At 42.1% G+C, this 22,734-nt stretch overlaps 1 protein-coding gene across 1 annotated transcript in view; it reads left to right on the top strand.

Moving 5' to 3' along the window:
- RIGI (RNA sensor RIG-I) overlaps positions 1-22,734 on the top strand; it is a 47,259-nt gene that overhangs the window by 8,389 nt on the left and 16,136 nt on the right. Inside the window, exons 4-17 of the mRNA XM_065406971.1 lie at positions 2,315-2,465; positions 4,232-4,363; positions 5,352-5,459; positions 7,623-7,776; positions 8,568-8,826; positions 9,507-9,669; positions 11,749-11,850; positions 14,094-14,251; positions 15,491-15,626; positions 16,904-17,052; positions 17,222-17,312; positions 18,008-18,178; positions 20,123-20,274; positions 21,817-21,963. Of these exons, the coding sequence (XP_065263043.1) occupies positions 2,315-2,465; positions 4,232-4,363; positions 5,352-5,459; positions 7,623-7,776; positions 8,568-8,826; positions 9,507-9,669; positions 11,749-11,850; positions 14,094-14,251; positions 15,491-15,626; positions 16,904-17,052; positions 17,222-17,312; positions 18,008-18,178; positions 20,123-20,274; positions 21,817-21,963 (2,073 nt within the window). The remainder of the gene's footprint in view (positions 1-2,314; positions 2,466-4,231; positions 4,364-5,351; positions 5,460-7,622; positions 7,777-8,567; positions 8,827-9,506; positions 9,670-11,748; positions 11,851-14,093; positions 14,252-15,490; positions 15,627-16,903; positions 17,053-17,221; positions 17,313-18,007; positions 18,179-20,122; positions 20,275-21,816; positions 21,964-22,734) is intronic.

Raw genomic sequence — 22,734 nt, 5'->3', positions numbered from 1 at the left:
GGCTGCCACCTCCCGCAGCCCCCATTGGCCTGGAGCGGCGAAGCGCAGCCAGTGGGAGCCGCGATCGGCCGAACCTGCAGACGCGGCAGGTAAACAAACCGGCCCGGCCTGCCAGGGGGCTTACCCTGGCGGGCTGCGTGCCAAAGGCTGCCGATCCCTGGAGCAGAAAGTCATGAAGCTGATAGACCTTTAGTGCGATACAGATTTGTGTTGTAGTAATTCTATTTAAGAGAAAAATGAAGCTCCTAAATTAGATTATCACTTGCTAGATAATTCAAAATTACAGGTGCAATTGGGCCTGCTATGGTAATTATCGAAACTTGAAAAGCCTTCTTTTGTTTTCCAGCAATGTTCATGCCCATTGTGACCATGGCTGCTGGAGGAGCTATACTGAGAATGCTCAATCAGGGCAAACTGCAAAGAATAGATGAGGAGATACCCAAAACTGGTGGTTTATTCTATAATTAGTTTTTACCAAGCCAGTAACAAAACAGCTTCTGTAATACCTTACTTTTTACCTAAAAGCCAAAATACAGTTCCCTTTAAACAATCCAGCCTTTGGCTCCCACCCAGACCGCCAAGTCTAATATAGTGAGGGTTACTAAAAACCTTATTCACCATATATAAATTTCTACCAATCACAGTACTCATCCACAGGTCAATGAATATTTCAGATCTTACCAAATATGTGCTTATGAACTACGTTTATTAAAGAAAAGAGAGTTATGAATAAAGTTCTTAGATCAGTTTCATAGCAGAGATGGCGAGGTTGATGATTTCTAAAAATCCTTCTGAAATCAATTTAAAAGGGTATAGTCCAATAGGAAGTCCATGTGCATAGTTTGTTGCAATTCTTCCATGAGAAATTGCAGGGATAATCCAGCATAAGCCTGGAGACCTCAGTCTTGCAGTTTAGACTTTCCCTGACAAAGTTTAAGCACATCTGAGATAAAACAGGATCAGGCCCAACTTCCTTTATAACTAAAGTTCAGTGGATAAGCCTCTTGTCAGCAAATGATCACAGCAGGCTTCCCTTGGATGAAGAATAGGTTAAGTAGCTTCAAAGCAACAATGTAATCTGTTTCCTAGGCATACACTGGTATCTAGTTGCATTCATTAGCATAAATCAATTAACCATTCAAACAGTTCACAGGTAGATTTACATTGTGGAATCACACATTTCAAAGAGAATTGAAGACAATAATGTCACTACACCACAAGTTCCATCTAAATTTTAATATCCCCTTTTGATCGCTGAATCCATAAAATACAATAATGAAACATTATAGACAGGAACAGAAGTTTAGCATCTACAAACTGCTTAGATCACATTGTTAAACTCTAACAAGATGTAGGTAAGCATAGATAAATACAATTAGTATCTTCTGTTTGGTTCTCTAACAATATAGACCTACATTTTAAGGACTCTGGTTTATTTAACATGGCTTTGCTAACTATCTATAAGGAATGGCCCTATTTGCCATTTCAGTACTCTTCTAATATGTCCTTAAGGGTTGTTTTCAAGTCATACAGCCTGCTGGTTGCTTAACCCTCACTGGCTCAGCCTCACACCCATAAAGGCCTTTAAAAAGCAAAATGAAACTTCTAATCTGAAGCTTTTAAATCCACCAGTTAGATTCCCTCTTCTCAGTGAGAGAGTTAAAGTTATGTGCTGGATTTTACCTCTTTTGACATGTTACAAGCAATGTTATTTATCTGTTAAAGCATCAGTATGCTTGACACATTACGAGGCAGCCAATAAGATGGTCTCCATCCCTGCTTTTACTGGCTTCCAGACAACTGATAGGCCGAGAGGAACTTTCTAAGCTATTGCACTGCTTTAAATCTGAATAAAATATTGTATCATTTCTTTTGTATGTTTTGAAAAATGCTCCATTTCAGCTAACTTAAATCTTTCATCTGGGTTTATTATAATACTTCGTACTTACAAGGGACTTTTCATCATGTGATCACAAAGCACTTTACAAAGGTGGATAAGCATTAGTATCCCCTCTTTACAGATTGTGGAACTGAGGAATAGAAAGCTGTCATAGACCTCCATCCTGCAAACACCAAAACACATACAGTTGCAAGTAGTCCAGTGGAGTTCAATGGGGCTGCTTGTGTGTGTAAAGCTATGCACGTGCTTAAGTGTTTAAAGGATCAGAACAATCGTGGGCTATACAGTTATGTAGATACACCACAGAACTTTAAAGAGTTTTCCCCTGTAAAGGCTCAACAATGTTTTTCTTTCGAATGACACACTTTTTGATATTTTGGAAGCAGTCACAAACTTTGCTTGTGCATTATGCAGGTCAAAGAACTGAAAGGCAGAATGGCTGGTGCCGTAAAGCTCACTGAATGCCTTTCTAGGTCCGACAAGGAAAACTGGCCCAAAACCTTTCATCTGGCTCTAGAACAAGCAGGATATGACCGAGCAAGCAAACTGTGGAATATGAAAGAAGGTAATATGCAAATTATTTTTATCATATTCTATGCTTAAGGTTCTGTTGTTGTACCAGACATGAATCGTCTTCAGGAAGATGAGATTACCTTAAAGGGACACTGTCAGTGGGATTCCTTTCTTTTTTTTTAATTGACTCAGTTTAAAAAAAAATGTGTTTTCTGGTAGTAAACAACCCTGAAATATAAAAATGTTCTAAAGCTTTTTATTTTTTTATTTTTTTTGCTCCCCTATTGATGATGATGATGATAGGGTCTTTTTTAGCAAAGGAGAAATTAATTATACAAGATAAATGAAGAAACTGACTGCACAAAGTGAACAACTGGAAAAATTTGTCCCACACCATCGACTGTATTCATTTATCATTATTGTATGTGTTTGTAATTGAAAGGCACAACATTTTCAGACAAATGTGATTTGTCAAGTTGATGGTGTCTCTTATTGAAGCTGATAAACCTTCCTTTGACTTGCCGTGCCTGTTGTAAAGTGATCAGTATGGGTTTCCACAATACCTAATGGACTGATCACCTTGTCCCTACACATCTGTGCACACAATAGAAAGGTAAAGACAGTGTGTTTCAGAGTTTGTTGAGTAGCATCTACTGGCCCTCAGACTGAGCAACTCCTTTTGTTTTCTGCAAATGCGGAATTTCCCATCGAGTCCACCCTCTGCCACTGAATTTACCATGTTGTTGTGTTTTTCGTTTCCCCACTTCTTTGAGATTATAAAAATACCCTCACAATTGAGCGTGCTTTGGAATTACCAGGGAAATTCTTGAGTTGACGATGGTAGGATTGGGCACTACATAACTAAACCAAGTGATTGTTACGGGTGAATCTAGATTCCATTTTTTTTATACTTGATCTGCTTTGACCTGGAACATAAGGAGCTTGTTTGAAATAGTTTTAATTAGCAAATTGGGGGAAAAAATATTTTTTTGTAAATGTTTAGCTAGTTTAAGTAACTTATGTGGTTGGCTCTGATTTGGAGACAGCTTTATATTACAGTAACCCGGTCTGTGTAATTTTATGTGTCTTTGGGTTCCCCCCCCCCCCCCCACTCCCAAATCACCTGTATTTTATAGCCTTTTTTTTTTTTTTTTTTAAGGCTTTTTGGGCCTCTTATGACATCTACCTTAAAACTAAAGTTTACCCAATTGGGGATGCTCTTGGATCATAAGAGAAATTATCCATGTTGGAGATGTCACAACTCGAGCAGTCAAAGAGTTGCTGACAGGAGGCACTGCTAACTAAAGCCTGCTCTTTGGAGCTTAATTTGTTGGCTAGCAGTGAAGAGAAGAAAGGTAGCTCTGATGTGCTTTTTGGTTTTGTATGTTTTTTGTCACAGCTAAATTAATGATAGTTTTATGAGAAAATTGTTCCAAAACACACAATATAGGGGGAGCAAGGAATATTTAGCATATGCCCTCAGAACTAGTCAGAAATAAATCTTGGACTGATACAAGGAGGAAGAGGAGGTTGAATAGGCTGTGCTTTTATGAGCATGTGGCACTTCTAAAATCATAGGGGTCCACATAGTCGTTTGTCTACCTTAAGCCCAGCCTGGACAAGGCATTTTATTTTTACCTCATAGACGTTAAGGCCAGAAGGGACCATCATGATCATCTAGTCTGACCTCCTCCACTGCCAGCAAACCACTTCTTTCCCAATAAGATTCGGCATTGTGGGAGAACCACTTTCCTGACCTGTCAAAGGTATGACATTTAAAGTGGAAAAGATGGCTAAGATGCTTGCCTTGGTGTTCAGGTAACGATAAAGAGATGGATGTTGAAATGATGGAGGACCAGAATGGGAACAGTAGTGCCTTCGACATAAATGTACAGTATTCCGAAGAAGCAGAAGTTCACAATTTCAGTGAAAGTCCGTGTTCTCCTTCAGGTAATATTCAGCAGCTTAACACTCTTGCAAACATTAGAACTTTGCACTTTTAAAATGTGGGTGTGGTGTCCTTAAAATGGCTCAAAAGAAGATAATTGTAGAAAATAGAGCCTTCTGCATTGAATTTCCTACTTCCCGGTTTAATTGTTTAACTTCACTATTTGCTGCTAAAAATGCCCAATGCCTTGGGCATGACATGCATCATATGCTGCTCCTTGTTTCCCATACACTCACTGGAAAGTTGGTGTTTCAGAGGAGCACCCTCATGAAGGGGTTAAAATAGTGGAACTCAATCCATGGCTCTTCTCTGATTTGAGTAAGTCACCACATGACTTAGTAACTGGTAATTTAGATAAACAGCAGCATATTGATCTGTGCCCTGGCTGGAACAAAGCTAAGGGAGCCCTAAAATACTACTTGTTTTCTGAACTGTTTTGACAAATGTTAATTTGTGCTATCACTATCTATTAGTCACAAAACAATAACTCATAACTCTGTCAGAATGGCTCTTTGGTTTTTAAAGGCTGGGAGCCCCTGGATTAAAGAAAACATTGAAAGGTGTAGGAGTCATTGGACCAGAAAGATTAAAATAAGACACATTCAAGCTGTACATAGTGTTCATACAATCTGTTCTGGGGAGACACAGACCGACATTTTTATCAGGTGCTATGATTTCTAGCTTGAAAAGATTAGGTCAAGGTAAGATCAGTGTTGACTCTGCCAGCAAAGAGTTTGAAAGGAGTTGATCTGAGGGAGAATAAACAGGCTTTACAAAATGCCAGCTCGTAACACACAAACCACTTAAAGTTCCAGTCTGGTATATGGTCTGTTATAAAATCTTTTCCCTCAAATGCTACTCATTAATTTTAGATCATAACTATATATGGGGGATAATGTATTCTAACCAAAGCATTACTGTATCCATTTTATATAATGGATCATGTTCTTCACCACAGCATATATTGAGCTTTGCTTATTTATGTTCTAGAAGGGTCTCAACAACCTACTTATGCACCAAAGAAGGCTAGAAGTTATCAGATTGAGCTTGCCCGGCCTGCTGTCAGTGGGAAAAATACAATCATATGTGCTCCTACTGGTAAGAACGTGTATTCCCAGTGTTGAATTTTTTTATTTTTTATTTTTTTTTGAGACGTGCTCTTTATTTTGCTGTGTGGTATGAGAGGGGAGGGCTGGAGGGGGGAGTGTCTGGGGGAGGGAGAATGGACATCACAATGTTGTCTGTTTAGGACAAAGATTTGTCAAATTCTCCCATCAACCTTTTATTTAAAAGCAAACTACCCATTAAATTTAATCCACAGTGATTACAGAGGACCCCCAAGGACTCACTAGTTATGTCCTGCGGAGATAGTGGGTGAGGTTCTGTGGCCTGCAATGTGCAGGGAGTCAGACTAGATGATTATGATGGTCCCTTGTGACCTTAAAGTCTGAGTCTATGGCATTTACAGCCGAACTAAAATCCCTCTCTTTTGCACTTTGATATTTGAATGTTCCCTGTGAAATTTCCAAACTAGCCCTTCATGGGCCAATTACATTTTCCATAATGTTTGTATGGGGCAACATTTGCTAACTTTCACAGAGAAAAGGTTTAAAATTGAGACCTTAGAAATTTTATCTTGAGGCTCTGCTGGAGATTTTCTGTCTAAGTAAAGAGCTGCAGTCGCTACAAACTCCAGACCTCAGGGACATTTTCATGTCCGCTCAGGAACAGGTCAATGTTAAAGTTTAACCACAAAACAGCCGTTCTCCTTCTGCAAAGAGTAGCTGACTGAGCAGTCTGCTTTCACTGGCTACTTCCCTCAGATGCTGCCAGACTGAATCACCAACTTCATTCCTCACCAAGGCTTTGGGAAGAGGGGCTGTGGAGGGAGAAACTAAAGTGTGTGGGAAGGGTGAGGAGGACTGTGTGGGGAGACTTGCAGATGAAGATACCGTGGCAGCAGATATGCACCAGTGACCTGATCCAAAGCTCATTGAAGTCAATGGAAAGACTCACATTGACAAGCCACAGATCAGCTTCTACCTGTAGTGTGAGACTATCGGAGGTTCATAAGTCTGGCTGAGGGACTGGACCCCTCCCCCCCACCTCACATACACCCACAATCCTGAAGAATCATGATGTCCTTCCCCCATATCTCCGCTCACTTAACTGTTTAAAAAAAATGAATGCAATTAGGGAAGAAAGCTGTGGGAGGACAAAGGAGGACCATGGAACAATCCAGACTGTGCACTGCTCCCAGTGTAAGGAGTGAGTGAAGGTCATATGGGGGAGGAGTGCAGCAGTATATGGCCCAAGGAGAAAGTGGGCTTCGGGGGGAGGGGAAATGAAAGTGGGGAGAGGGGGATACAGAAAGTTGGGGATCTGTGTGGGGCACATAAGAGTTAATGCAGCGTGGATAGGGTAGCATAGAGGCTGTTGTGTTGGGAAGTATTTATGGGAATTAGTGCACAAAGAACACACATAGTTAGATTTTTTTTTTGTATTCATAAAATAAACTGTGTATGCAGCAATACACGAAGTAGTTACAAAAAGGTTGATATTCTGGCTTAAAGGAAAAGTTGGAAAATGAGCAAAATTTAATGGACCTTAAACAGCTGTAATCTGATGAGGAACATCTCTGGATTTTACACTTTTTTTTTTTCCCCCTTCTCTCTCCTTTTTTTATTTATTTAAAGTTTTGTTTTGACTCAAGTACTGCTCTAGAGAAACAAGCTTTTCGTGCATTGGGGAGTTCCTGTGATTATGGGATATAACTCAAAACACCGTTGTGGGAGGTAATTCTTCAGAAGATATCCGTAATGTTATTTAGAATGCTGCTGATAAACAAGGAAGCAATCATAGCAAAGCCATAAGAAACTGAAGTGAAATGAAATCAGGGTTTGTGAAACAGAGGACAAAACTGATAGGGAATTTGCATCCCTTTAAACAAATAAAGCCAATACACTCTGAATGAGAGCTATCACTCCCCCCTTAATCCATTGCTTTATGTCAAAGGACTGTCATTCTATATGGTAGATAAGTTGTCTTCTATACTACCGAGTCTGTTTCAGTACCAAGATCACGAAATAGAGAGTGATGCTAAGTATCCTGGATCCCCCAACTCCATTCCTGCAGTGAGCTTAAAGTAAAAACATGGGTTTGCCCACAAGGAGCCTTAAATTGTTACAGCTGCACTTGTGGTGAGGGAATCTTCCAGCTTTTTGTTACTAATTCTTTGTTTTCATGCTTGATGTTTAAAAGGATCTGGGAAAACCTTCGTGGCACTTCTGATTTGTGACAATCATCTCCAAAACATGCCCAAGGAACAGAAAGGGAAGATTGTCTTTCTAGCTACTAAAGTTCCAGTATATGAACAACAGAAAAAAGTCTTCACGCAACACTTTGAAAGAACTAGGTAGGTACGAGTCCACACGTGTAGTCTTCAGGTTTCTTTACTTCCGAGTTCCAAACCGTAGGTTCCTTTACATCCTCATGATCCTACCTTTTTTTTTTTTTTTTTTAACACCATTTCAGGACTGTCTCTCAATAAAGTTCTGGTAAAAAGTGTGGCCCAAACTCAGATGAAAATACATCCAATCAAAAAGTGACCAAACTGTCTTTGAGGTGTAATTGAAGGCTGCCTCTGAAAAGCAGCTACTTAGGTGCAGCCGTATAGAGCCCTTCTATGGACTTATAACTCTAATTTAGGTTTAAAGGAGCTAATTGACATGCATCCGCATGTAAGCTTCTCAGTGCTAAGTTCAGGAAGTGTCTTCTCTTTTCTTATAGCCCAGATACATAGAGGGTGGGATAGGTTTTCTGAATACAATCCATTTCATAAGCAAAGGATGATGGTTGAATGGATGATGCTGATAAAAAATCCACTGTCCTAAACCAAACATGTTTCAGTTGGGGGAGTTGCAGGGGATCAGTACCTCTGAAAATGTGGTCACCTATTTAGAGGCCTGATCCAAAGCCCATAGGAATCAATAGACTGTCATTGACCTTAATGGGTTTTGTATCAGACCCTGGGTATCTAACTTAAGGCACTCACAATTGAAGATTTTGAGCCTGATATCAAATCTCACTACCTTGCTTGATCCCCAAGGAGATCTTGCCCTATCTTCTTGCTTTTCCTGCTCTGTGGGTGTACTAATGTGAACATACTCTGTATTAATGTCACGACGCATGTCTTTTCTCTCCCAGGTACAAAGTTGCGGGGATTTCTGGGGAAACGGCTGGGGATGTCTCTTCAGCAAGTGTCATTGAAGGGAATGATATCATTGTCTTGACACCTCAGATCCTTGTGAATGGTCTCAAAGATGGAACCGTTCCTTCCCTTGCCATTTTCACTTTGATTATATTTGACGAGTGCCACAACACCACTGGGAATCACCCCTATAATGTGTTGATGACCAGCTACTTGAATCTTAAATTTGACTCCGCTGTGAAACGGCTGCCTCAGGTAAGGCACCACCCAGGGTTCGGAGCATTTGAAACCAGGACCACCTGCTGAGGTTTTGTTAGCTATGCCTTTCATCTTTTTTCCATTTTTCCTGCAAACCCCACCTTGCTACCACTGCAACTTCAAATATTAACCCCGTGTTTCACTCGGAGGCTTCTGGCTGGGCTACTTTCCCAGCAGCAGTCTCCTCTTAGTCAGCAAGACAAGACCTAATCTTTTTAACTCCAAACTGGATTCTGATGAAGGGCTCATGGGAGGAAAAGCCCGGGTTACAAAATATAATCCTTGACTTGCTCCTTCCAGGACAGCAGCACAGGAGTTGGGCCACAATGATTCAATTGTGACTTAATATTTTATAGCCTCTAAAAGTTCATTAGGCGCTGTGTTGTTTTTAAGAAACAAAATTGACTCTGAATGAGCCAGAATTGACGTTTCTCCTACCACTGATGCAAGACTGGCGAGAACATCTGGATCTTGAGAAGAATCTTGGGGAGGGAGGAGAACAGAATGTAGTGGATCTTGCTAGCTTTTTATTCAGAATATCAAAGCCAGTGTTCTTGATTTCTCCCACCTCTGACCTCCCTTTACTAACGAGGAAGATCAGCCAAGGGACTGTCATGTTACTGGCTGCTTCTTTTTAATGACATGAACGTATCTATTTTGTACATGAATGTGTTCAGATTGTTGGCTTAACAGCCTCGGTCGGCGTGGGCAGTGCCAAGACCCTCGAGGAGACGATAGAATACATCTGTACCCTCTGCGCCTGCCTCGACATACAAGTCATATCTACCATCAGAGAGAACACACAAGAACTGGAGGAGATTGTATACAGGCCCCAAAAATGTAAGTGTTTCAGTAGGAATGTATCACTGCTAAGGTCCTGGGTCAGTCTAGTGTCTGAGAACAGACTTAAGTGCATCTCCATTCAGGACAGCACTTCAGTCGAATGCTCAAAATTAAGCAGCATGTGATTGAGTCCTGTTAACTTCAGTGTGACTTATGCCCACACTTAAAGGATGTTCTGAAGTGCTGTCCTGAAATAGGGATGTTTTCCTGAATTGGAGCTGAAGTTCTGGTGGGCCTGATGTTCCTCTCACATAAACTGCTGTAAATTGGGAGTACCCTCTTTTAGATCAGTGGAGTTGCACAAGTCCAAAACCTCTGTAAGGACCTCATCCAGCAAAGCACTTGCCCACGTGCTTAATTTTAAGCACACTACTCACCCATGCTTGTGCTTGGCTGGATCAGGCCTGAAGTGAGTGTGAAACTAAACTTGATCTATCTTTTGTTTCTTGTATATCTTTAGGGTTGGAAAACATAGTGCCAAAACATTGAATGTAATGTGTAATCCTGTTATGTCCCATTTTCTTGAGAAATTTTTCAGTCCAAGATCCACTCTCATCTGAGGTAACTTTGTAAAGATAAATGTTGGTGCATGGTCATATTTGATATCTGAAGGGAGGGAAACAAATGTTAACCTGTCAGGAATTCTAGTGCCTGTCTCAGAATTACTTGAAGATAAGCTCTAGCCGCAGAATTTAGATCCAAATCTTGAGCATTCCTGTTTGGATGCAGGTTTTGGTTTAGGGCTATTTCTATTAAATATGAATGTGCTGTCTAAAAGATTAGCGTTTGGAGTATATGATTAAGTTGGACTGTCTCCACATCCCATTTAGTTTGCCTGCCTGTGCGGTGTGTGGGAAAGGAATATGTACAGTACTGCTTCTAGAATGTATGGTTTTTTTAATAAAAGAAATGGATTTCTGTGATCTTAGTGAAGAATTGAGTCAGTTGTGAAATTCGGAAATAGGGGAGTTGGAACTTTTAACTGTGGAACCAGAGTTTTAAGTTCTGTGTGTGTGTGTGTGTGTGTGTGTGTGTGTGTGTGTGTGTGTGTGTGTAAATTCAGTGTTAACCGATATTGCCTGGGATAGCTCATTTGTACAGAAGCATGACGACTGTTAAATTCCAAGGTAAAATTCTGCCTGCCTCCTAGGTGGTTGCTAAGAGCGGGCGGAGGGAGAGCACAAAAGGAGCCTTTCCCAGTGTACATGGCCTGAGTCAGGGCTAGATAGAATGGCAGTCTGTGTGCTCCTCTAGTGCCGGGGCAGAGAAGTCTTACTCCCCAAGGGCACCCAAAGGCGGCTGGACTGTGGATCAGTATCTGTCATAGACTTGACCCATGGATCTGGCCAGCCGCATGCAAGGTAGTGATCTGTATGCCATGGGTGCTCTGCCTCTGCATGCCCAAGCCTTTTAGGAAGTGATGTGCTTTCCTGAGACAGAATGTCTCCTGATGCTCCCTGTAGGGCCGTGCGACTCCATTGTGCTTCCACCAAGCGCATAGTCAAGCCCCTAGGGAACGCTGCGCCCTGACTGTTGTAACCAAGCCTTTACTGAGAGTTGCATGAAAGGAAATAAGGAAGAGGGAATGGACTGAAACGCATTAGCTGGATGTTAGATGGGAATTTCCTAGAGCTGAAGGGCTCTGTTTCCCCTATCATTTCCTAGGTTTGCTTTTTGCAGGTGCATTTGCAGTGTAGTATTGATCAAGTAACAGATCGCATAATAGTACATTGTGACTAGTAAACCTGAAATGGTGAAAATCAATTCTTTCTGCACTGATCTTGCCTGTAGAATTTTGCCTGCATAGAGCTAGGGATTCTCTTTCTGTGCATGTAGAACCCTGTAACTCTGATGATAAAGGCATTTGTGATTGCATAGCTAGGTCCGACTTGGCCCTTCCAAGGCTCAAAGACACAGCCACAAAGGATGTTGGCAAAGAACATCCAGGTCCACTGTTCTTCGGTCCAGGCTCCATGTAGCAGTTTGTCATGTTGTTTGATAGAGGGCCTGGAAATGTTTGTTAATCAGCTTTGGATCTATTGCTGATCACTTTGTGGTTCCTTCTTGTGACTCTAGCTTTCAGACTAGTCGGGAAGCGCCCCAAAAACCACTTTATGGCCATTATCTCAGTCCTGATGTCTGAAACTGAGGCCCTGGCAAGCAAGATTTACCCAATAGGTAAGATTACACCGAATGCAGACCAGTGGGAGAGAACTGGGGATTCATTTTTAGACTCTATCAATAATGAACTCCTCTTACTTACTGCAGCAGCATTCATTCCTTCAGCTTCCTTTCCCCTCTTTATTTTTACCTTTTTCTTTTCCTTCCATTTTCTCTTTTCTAATAGCTCTTAGATGAAATAAGTTACACATGGAAAACTAGCTTTTTGCTTATCATTCAAGCTGTCTTAATTTGTAAAGTCACCAATCATTTGACATGCCATGAAACCAGATTGCCTAGTCTGAGTGTATAGATCGTGAAACTGTCAAATAATTGTAAGTAAAAATACCAGAGCTTTCTTTAGAATGCAGGTTGTTTTTGTTTTTTCCTACAGAGAACATTCTGGTATGTGGTATTTCTCTAGATGTTGCCTATAAAATGAGCCTAAGCTAAAGGATCGCATAATGAGGCCTTGGGCATATCTTACCTTGACTATTGCAGCAGCATCTTTTCCTGTCTCTGTGCTTCCCCCTTCTCCAGCCTGTCTAAAACTGCAGCTGAAACTTATCGTCCTCTCCTGCTATTCTGACATACACATGGTCTCTTACACTCTTTGAGTTCAGTCACTGGCTTCCTGTGTGAATTAAGTTTAGCTTCTTTGTCCTTTGAGGTTCTATATGGCGTTGTCCTGCCTACATTTTACCTCATGTGCTGTATCTCCCGACTGTTCCCTTGGACTCCTCTTCCCAATTACCTATCTTAGGTGTTTATATGCCTCCTCCCCTTACCGTCACATATGAGCACCTCCTAATCTTCAGTGTATCATGATGATCCTTGTGAAGATAAATTTTACAGAGGGGGAACTATGACACAGAGAGACTGTCAGAGAATGAGTCAGGGTTGTGTAGTGAAGGACGCTGCTGTCTGTAGGACCCCAGCCTCATTTGTTAAGTGTGTGGTGAATAAGGCAGGGGATTGCAGGACTAGAGGGTGGATTCATGGCTGAGATAGTTGATTGCCACCCTAGAAATTGGATTCTGCCTGCCTCTGCTAGAGTTCCTGTTTGGGCAAATAACTTTGATTTATCATAGAATCTCAGGGTTGGAAGGGACCTTAGGAGGTCATCTAGTCCAACCCCCTGCTCAAAGCAGGACCAATCCCCAGATAGTTTTTTACCCCAGTTCCCTAAATGGCCCCCTCAAGGCTTGAACTCACAATCCTGGGTTTAGCAGGCCAATGCTCAAACCACTTAGCTATCCCTCCCCCCGGAAGTGCTGAGTGCTCACAGCAGCAGACGACATCAATGAGAGCTCTGTTCTGAATAGCGAGTGCTACAAAATGCTAAGTATTCTGAAAAATCAGGTCCTAGGAGTCTTGGGCTATGTCTACACTGCACACCTTAAAAAGATGTGGCTGTGCCAGTGCCACTGCAGCCACGCCATTGTAAGTTGCGCGGTGTAGTTGCTCTTTATCGCCGGGGGAGAGCTCTCCCAGAGACAAAATAAAGCCACCCCCAACAAGGGGCGGTAGCTTGGTCGGCGTGAGCATCGCTCCTGCGCCGATGAAGCACTGTCCACACCGGCGCTTTGCGTTGTTAAAACTTTTGGTGTTTGGGATGTGTTTTTTTCATACCCCTGATTGACACAGGTTTTAACAACAAAAGCACCGGTGTAGAGACACCCTTAAATTGGGTAACCAGAAGTAGTGGCTATTTGTGACCTTAATCTCTCTGACTCCGTTCCCCATGTATAAAATGGGGATAATACCATCCCCCCACTTCACAGGAGAGTTGTGAAGTTAAACCAAGTGTTTGCAAAGCACTTGGATACGATAGTGATGAGCTCCATAGAAAAACCTAGGAGGAAATCAAGGCTTGGTCTACATTAGCAACTTCTGTCGGTATAACTGCGTTGCTCAGGGGTTTGGAAAATCCACACATTGAACAATGATGATAAAATTAAATACTGACTAGATGTTCCTTCCGTGAACACTATCCATCCTGTGCATTGAATGAGGCAAGGGTCCTGTGGAGAAAATAGGATGTGATGATATAATTAAAGGCAGTGACACAATGCATACACACAAAGGGGCTGAATTAATGTTGCAAAGGTTTAATTCTGGCATTTCCTAAGTTTTGAGTGCTTGTCTTCGCAACCTTTGTTCTCTTACTATTTCTGTAGAGTGCCCTGTATCTTGTTCTGGCTGTTTTAGTTAGCTACTCAGTAAGATGTAGTGATGCTTGCTGCCTCTTTCCACACCAGATGCATTGTCCCACATTAAGAGTAAACGTTTAGGAACGCAATGCTATGAACAGTGGATCGTTGACACTCAGAAGAAGTGCAGAATGTTGCAACTGCCGGATAAGGAAGAAGAGAGGAGGATTTGTAGAGCTCTCTTTATTTATACTGAACACTTACGGGTAAGTGAATGCCCTCTCCTGTTGCATGTACAGAGGGATCAGTCATGTTCCCAGCAGTGCAGGTGCCTCCAATTGGAAGTTGAATAGGACCCTACACAGTTCCCAGATTTCTGGGTGCTCTTATCTTTGTAGTAATTATGGGATGATGCAATGGGCCAGACTCTCAGAAGTACAGATTGGCATAGCTCCACTGGCTTTATTGCAGAAGGAATGCAAAAGACCTTGAGCCAGATCCTCAGCAGTGTAAATGGCGGGTTCTAGCCCACGAAAGCTTATGCCCAAATAAATGTGTTAGTCTCTAAGGTGCCACAAGGACTCTCGTTGTTTTTACTAAAGCCAAGGAGCTATATCAATTTACACCAGCTATGGATCTGATTCAAGGTCTTGATTGAATTCTTTGTGCTCCAGGGTAATGTGTAAAGGACTGGAGCGCACTGGGGAAACCTGTGGCTAATTGCCTGTGGCACTTGGGAACTGGTGATAGTAACATTTTAGAAGAAAGATGACATTTATTTTGTCTGTTTCGTTCTTGCAAAACAGTTTTCAATGTTCTGTTAAGCTCTATGGGTCAAATGGGTGGAACACATTCTAATAAATGTAATGTGAAATGATCAAATAGCTTGTTTTCTTAAGGGCTTTAGAATACTGCAGAAATTAAACATTGGGGGATAGAACTTCAAACATTTTGAAAATAAACCTCCCTTAAGCCATAAGAATATAAATTACGGTTGATTACGAACAGTGGCATTATGTCAGCACCTCAATGAGTGCATTGAACTCAACCCTGAAACGTGTGTAAATCCTGTAGGATCACGGCCAGTATTTGTGGCTATATCAGGGCCTCGATTCCCATCTGGCTTACATTCAAACAGAGGGTTTGAATAATCAGTTTGAGTTTGGAATCAGGCTTCAGAAATTCACAGATTGGAAAATAAATTAGTGTATTTTTCTCAGAAGTCTAGTTTAGCAGAGAGTGCAAACGTATATTTGTTTGAAAGGAGCAGATGCATTTTTAGCACCCCACATCTGAGCTGTGTCTTGGATGCTTACTAAAAACTATACTATTCAGAGGATACTGCTTGCAATCACTGTTTTCCTGTGCTACTGTAGAAGTAACAAGTATTTCAAATGCAGAAGCTTATCTTAGTAAAATTCACTGGGGTTCCCCCCCCCCCATTACTGATGAGCATTTGGCCTGAGAAATGAGTGCTTAAAAAATATATTCATCTCTCTAAACAGAAATACAATGATGCCCTCATCATCAACGAAGATGCACGGACTCAGGATGCGTTGGCCTACTTGACTGAATTTTTCAATGACATTAGAAGTGGAGGGTTTGATGAGATAGATCAACAGTTAACAGCGAACTTTGAAGGTACTTCATGCAGCCCATCTGAAAGGTGCAAGTACCAGGCAGGGGGAGAGGAATTGTTTAAGGTGGTCCAACTTGCTTCTCTTCTTACTTGTATCCATGTTTAGAGGCTGTAACAGTTGGGGTCCAGACCTTCCAAGCCAGTTTGCATGAAACCAGCTTTGAGTAGCCATCTGTTGTCCAGCCCAGGAAAAGACTTTAAAGTTAATGGAAAGTCAGTGAGACTTTCCCTGTGCTCCCAGTGGACAAATGTCCTGGCTCATCCGTGGGGGCTGAACTTGGGACCTTAGTGCTAAAACCATGAGCTAAAGAAGTAATAACCTTCGCTGTCAGCTGCTATAGACTCTTATTCTCTTATGCGGATCAGTGGCTAGCAGATAAAGACTGTCTCTGTCTGTCTGTCTGTGTGTGTCTCTCTCTCTCTCTCTCTCTCTCTCTCTCTCTCTCTCTCTCCCCCTCCCTCCCCTGCTGTGTTTTTACATGAGCACTGGGAGCCTGGCGATAGGGGAGGGAATCATGAGTGCTAGCAACTTCAGAGGGAGGAGCAAGGGTAGGACACAGCTGGGGAACAGGCACATGCTGCGTTCTGTGCTACTTGGGCTCATGCTACCCAGGCACTCCTGCAAGTATTACAGCAATGCCTCAAGGGGCTGTGATGCTAACCCCCTTCATGAGCTGTGGTTTAATGCCACAGGGTAGCCCTGCATTTGGAGAACAGCTGATTAAGAAATCAAGCGTACTAAATTAGGCTCTGATCCGGCAACTGGTTGTGCAGAGTAATTCCCATTGAGGTCTGTGGGGATTCACATGGATGCAGGGTCTGCCTATACCGAGCCAATGGAAGGATCATAACTTTGGGGTTTGTCTACATGGCAAGCTAGGGCACTGTAGATTCACAGCCTGGCTGACCACACGCTGATCCCTCAGTCAATCAAGAGCCAGCAGAATCAATATTTGTCTTTAAAATAGCTGGGTTGTGTTGTGTTTTTTTTTTTTTTTTTTCTTTTAAATCAATTTTCTGGTTTAGATGCCTGCTCAGGGGGTATGCTGCTGTGATTTCAGCTTTAAAATGCAAGTGATTCAGAAATAGCTCCATAGGGACACGGTTACACATATAAAACTTTTTTTCTTTGTTTTTAAGAGAATAGTTGAGAATTTTTAAAGACGTTAAGGGCAAGGGAAAGTCACTTGACATTTGGCTGCTAGATGTGGGTCAGCTTGCTGTTTGCTGGAATGGATGATGCTAACTGCAATCTGAGGAGGTCAACGTTTTCTTCCAGCTAAACAACAGGAACTGAGAGAGGCCTCAGTAGATGAGCTGAATGAGAATCCCAAACTGGAGGAGCTCACCTTCATCCTGAATGAAGAATACCGCCTAAAGCCAGAGACCCGCACCCTTCTCTTTGTTACCACAAGAGCTCTAGTGTCTGTAAGACCTTCTCTCTCCAACACTACTAAAAGGGGCAACTAGAAAATAAATATGGGGTAGTGTAGTAGCCTGCCTGGGCTGTGCTTATTGCACATGCCAGGGGCTCCTTGCATCCCTTTCTGCGACCAAGAGTTTGGAAAGGGTTACTAACGGGTGTCTTGCTTTACAGGCTTTGAAGAAATGGATTGATGAAAATCCTACACTCAGCTACCTAAAACCGGATGCGTTGATGGGGCGTAACAAAAGAAACCAGCAGACAGGTATGGGAGTTTGCACTGAGGGAAGCAAGTTGTTATACCATGTGTTCCCAGACCACTTAAATTATTGCATTATCTCTGTAGTCAATCTCCATGTTCCAGGACAGGCCAACAAGCAAATGCCCAAGCTAATACTACAATTCCTTCATCAATATTAGGGAGGGATATGAAATGTACAGGAGATTTTACCACATCTAAACGGACTCCTGCTTTTCCTGCCAAAACCTCCTCTCTTTACTCAGGGCGATGCAGTGGGTGTTCCCTGCCTCATTTGTGGCTCACTGAGTTTCCCTGTGGTTGGAGGTAAACACACGTTTAAATACTTGACTGCACCAAACAGAGTAAAACTGACTTATTTTGAGAATATCTCAGTGTTTTAAAATAGCCAGGGAACAGGATCTCATTAAAACAAACCAGTTTTTAGAAGGACAACTTCAAACACTTGAAAGTGTAAAATGTTGCTTGCCAAAGTGATTCACAGTGTGACACCTTAACAAGAGTCCCTCTTTGTTAGATATTGTGCAGCTTTCTAGTCCTCAAGCTGTCAGCTGTGTATCCTGATTTGAGGCATTTCTTTCAGTCTCCAGAGCAAACAGACTGACTTTTGGTACTGACTGCAAGGATATGTGTATTATTTGATTTAGGAACTTTTCAGCATCTCACCGTGCATTTTGTATTCTGACTTTTTTGTACTGTAGGGATGACACTCTCAAATCAAAAGGACGTACTGGACTCATTCAAAACCAACGGCGACAGTAAGATACTAATAACTACAGCAGTCGCAGATGAAGGGATTGATATTGCTCAGTGCAACCTGGTTCTCCTCTATGAATACTCTGGCAACGTCACCAAAATGATCCAAGTCCGAGGTATGTGTCACCGGAACTTAAGAAACTATTATCATGTAAATATGGTATAGGTCTAGAAAATACCCCCGTCAGCCTCTCTGACTGGCTGTCATGTTTACTTTAGGGTTTGTGTGTGTATCTTACTCTTATTTCTCTCTGCCTCTGAGTGCTTTCAGATGAATGAAGGGTCAGGACAAGTCTTGATGTCAGTTTGTCACAGGACGGAAGAGCCATTGATTAGATTTTTTGTGTGTGTAAGTAAATTATACACATCACACGATGGTGCTACACATTCAAGGAACATCTCTTAAGCGTGCATTTGTGCATGCAAGTAAATAGAAATATGCACAGAAGACCAATTTAATGGCAAGTGCAACTGGAAATTCTGCAAAACATGCCTCCATGGAGAATTCAGAAGAAACTCCATTAGGGAGTCTCGCATAGTGGCTTGGCCCCTCTACGCATATGGGCACAATCTGTCCTTAAACTTGTATAATATAGTGCCCTCAGGTGGATTATTGGAAGTGTGGTTTGAACCTGGGACTCCTAGATTTAAAAACAAGTGTCTACTGTCTAAGCTAAAAGACACTATTAATGCAAAGAATGCAGTGCTCATAAACCACTATGTAGTCCAGCCACTAGAGGGGGATAGAGGGTCCTACTCTAAATGTGGGTTACACTTTCAGCTACAAAAGGGAAAAAGGTCCTAAAATTACCCAGCCCTTTTAAAAATTCTGCTGCAATATTTAATTTTGTGATCTGAGCACGTAGTCAGGCTATGAAATTAAATACTATTGTGAAACGGTTATTTTACTCCTTTTAAATGGACCTTTCATTGAGTGAGCTCCTGGCTTTTGGGGTTTATATCAGACACTCGATGGCATAGTTTTATTGTTACGTATTTTTGTATTAAATAATTACCTCAAAATTAGACACTTAAAGTGTGAGGGGGAAAAATCTCTCTTGCTACAAGTGCTGTTGCAAATACCTGAAAAAGAAATTGGGCAGGTTGTCAAGTATCAGAGGGGTAGCCGTGTTAGTCTGGATCTGTAAAAAGCAACAGAGAGTCCTGTGGCACCTTTAAGACTAACAGATGTATTGGAGCATAGGCTTTCGTGGGTGAATGTTGCATCCGACAAAGTGGGCATTCACCCACGAAAGCTTATGCTCCAATACATCTGTTAGTCTTAAAGGTGCCACAGGACTCTCTGTTGCTTTGGGCAGGTTAACTCCTTAAAATAATTTTTGGAACTCAAACTAAATGTGAGTAATGGTTAGTTCTAACAAACCCCCTTTTTAAAAGCATAGGACAACATGGGAATCCTATGAATTATTATTATTTATTATTCTTAGTTTGTATCACAGTGGAGCCAGTCCCCAGTTGAGATTAGGGCTGCATTATGCTAGGCATTGAAAAAATACATAGTGAAGAGACAATCCTTCCCCTAATGGTATTTCTTACTGTCAACTATCAGTTTTCATTTTGATGGGAATCCAACAACGGGACAGATAACTAATGGATGTTCATCTCAGTCTTGATCCTCACCTAGCCTTATGGATCTTTCTAAAAGAAACCATATACAGTGGTTGCTGGCCACAAAATGTCTGAGCTAATCACCCCTGAAGGCCTCGTGCACCAATGTGTAACACAGTACAGACAGAGAACACATACAAAATAGGGTGGGGTCTTTGTAACTTCAAAACTTCATAGAATGTGTGTTTTTTGGATGCTTGTTCGGATTAAGAGGGCCTGGGCCCAGTGAATTTTAATTGGGAGGCTTTTCTAAGCATGTGTAGTTGCTGCAGCTTGGGAACGGGCAAGGGCCACATGAGGAACCATGCAGAGGCATAACGTTTCCAATGTCTCTATGCCTGCATTGAGATCCAGGCTTCGTGGCACAGCCTGGCTGCTGTTTTGCTCTGTTCTCTATAGAGCGTTATAAAAGGGCTACCTGTCACCCCCAGGTCGTGGAAGGGCAAAAGACAGCAAGTGCATCCTTGTGACAAGCAAAAGCGAAGTGGCTGAGAATGAGAGAAACAATATCTATAAGGAGGAGATGATGAACAAAGCCATCAAGCAGCTGCAGGAGTGGGATGAGGAAAAGTTCGCAAGGAAGGTGGGTCCACTCGCTGCCATTCTGCATGTTCCGAATCAGAGACAGACAACCTAAATTGGCCATTGTCACTGGGCTCTCAGCTGCACCACGTATTCACGCGGTGAAATTCACTCTGTGCACACACAGCACAAGGCCTGTGCGCCACTTGAGGCCTTGTGCTGAACCTGTGCACCGGGGGGCCAGGGGGAGGGATACATTTCCCCCTGTATGTGCTAATTCATTGTGTAGTGTTGCTGTGTGCTGCTGTTTCACCCCAATGGTAGCTGCGAAGCATTGGTGGTCAAAGTGGGTGTTCTAGAGACCTGTTTGCATAGCAATAGATGGACACGCTTATTTTATTTTTAGCATCTCTGCATAGGGCTGTGGGTGGGCTTATTAGCACTGAAAAAATTTCTGAGTTGATGACCAAAACCAGTTTAAGCTCAAGTAGTTCATTGTGTCCACACTAGGTATTCTGATTCATGTTCTGAACCATTCCAGATTTGCTGGGTCTACACTAGCAATGTCCTGTTTCAGTTGCAGTAGCCTTTGGCTACTGATTTCACAGCTCCCTGGAGCAGTGGATTCTGGGAGTTTCAAAGCACCACTAGTGAGCAGGTTGGGACTGTAGGGGGATGGCTCTTTGAATGGTTTGCATGATTATGCCATTCCCTTCCATCCTCACAGGCACTGGAATGGTGGTCAGGTGTGCTGCAAGGCAGCTAGTCCAGACAATAGTTGACATTCACATACTCCCAGCATACTTATAAAGCCCGTGGTTTATCTCATACATCTTAGAACTGGAAAAGTCTCCAGTGTGGAGAAGGTCAGAGATGTGCTCTCCTTCATGCAAATTGTCCCAGTAGTGGTGTCTGGGCCAGACTCTTAGCTGGAGTCAATCCGCAAAGCTCTATTCACTTCAATACCAAAAGTAACTTTGACCATTTGTTTAACTGCAACTACTGCAGAGATGAAAAGCAGCAGGTGTCAAACATTGTCTGTGGCGCCATGTGGCTTTACAGCAGATGAGGATCTGGGCCTATGAGATAGTATTGCATTGTAGTGAGCACTGTGATGTCAGAGCCTCGGGGCTCTGACATCACAAAAATCTGTCCTGAGCATGCTTGGAAGTAACCCCCCCGATGCTCTTCACTCATCAGTGACCATCTCAGACAGGTGCTGGCTTCATATTTCTGCTAAAAAGAGACTTTGTTCAAGAATTGGATGTCAGGCTGCCCGTCATAAATGCATAAGAATTGCAGTAGAAGTGGAAAATACATGGGGATAACTGGAGTTTGCAATTCTGAAAAGAATAGGTGTGGGGTCCGTTGGGGAGAGTTATTAGACCTGAGACTGAGTCTCCTTTTCATAAGGAATAGCAAAGAGGAGCTTGAATTCCACCACAACCACCATTTTCAGGACCAGGTCTACAGCTGGTATAAATCAGCATAGCTCCATTGACTTCACTGTCGCTATACAGATCGACATCAGCTGAGCCTCTGGCCCTCAGTGTTTCTTTGAAGATCATAATAATCCATTTGTTTCTAATGCTTTGGTTTATAGATAAATGACCTGCAAAACAAGGAAAAGACACTGCGAGATTCCAGAAAGAGAGAAATAAAACAAAAGCCCCTGGAGGGCAATAGACAATTGCTCTGTGGGAAGTGCAGAGCATATGCCTGTAACACAGAAGACATCCGGGTAATAGAGGTAAGCGTCTAGCTTAGGAATCTGTGAATGTTATGCTGTGCAAATAGTTCATTACCAGTTGAGCCTTACCAGTCCAATTTTAGGGTTACAGATGTGGTGGAAGTTAAAATGACCAGTTTGATGCAGAATGGGACATAGGAACTTTAGTAACACATCACACCTGTGATTCATCCTGTGGACAGTGCCAGATATTTCAATGAAAGGTGCAAGAATCAGTGTAATGTACAATTATGGAACAACAGCCCATAGGAGAAACTTCTTCCTAAGCCCAGGCTGTTAACGTTTAACTTACACTCAGAAACAGTGGTTTAGATTTTTTTTTTTTTAATCCTACTTTATGTATGTTTATCCTCAATCATGATCCATTGGTTTGTAAATGTAGACAAACAGGAAATATCGATATCTAAACAAACCACCCACCTTTATAACCACACATGTTCATATTATACATCTACAATATACATGGTACCTGAATACTTAATGTAACTGGATGTTCACTTTCCACCCACAGGTTACTTTTAAAAAATCCTGCTAAGCTCTTTGCTGCAGGTTAGCACTGAGTTGATTATTTCCAGTGGCTGGTTATGCATTGTAGGGAAAAAAAAAATCCATTAACTGCATTACCTTTCAGTTTCATTGGCTTCCCCCTTGTTCTTCTATCATGACAGATCCTATATAGGAGTGCGTTATTTACTTTCTCTATACCATTCAATATTTTATATAGCCCTATCATAGTGCTGCCTTCATCTCCTCACTAAAATGAACAGTTGT

The sequence above is a fragment of the Emys orbicularis genome, chromosome 6 (genome assembly GCF_028017835.1).
Source record: "Emys orbicularis isolate rEmyOrb1 chromosome 6, rEmyOrb1.hap1, whole genome shotgun sequence".
NCBI lineage: Eukaryota > Metazoa > Chordata > Testudines > Emydidae > Emys > Emys orbicularis.
The sequence above is the reverse complement of the archived record's forward strand: the minus strand, read 5'-3'. Positions and strand labels throughout refer to the sequence as shown.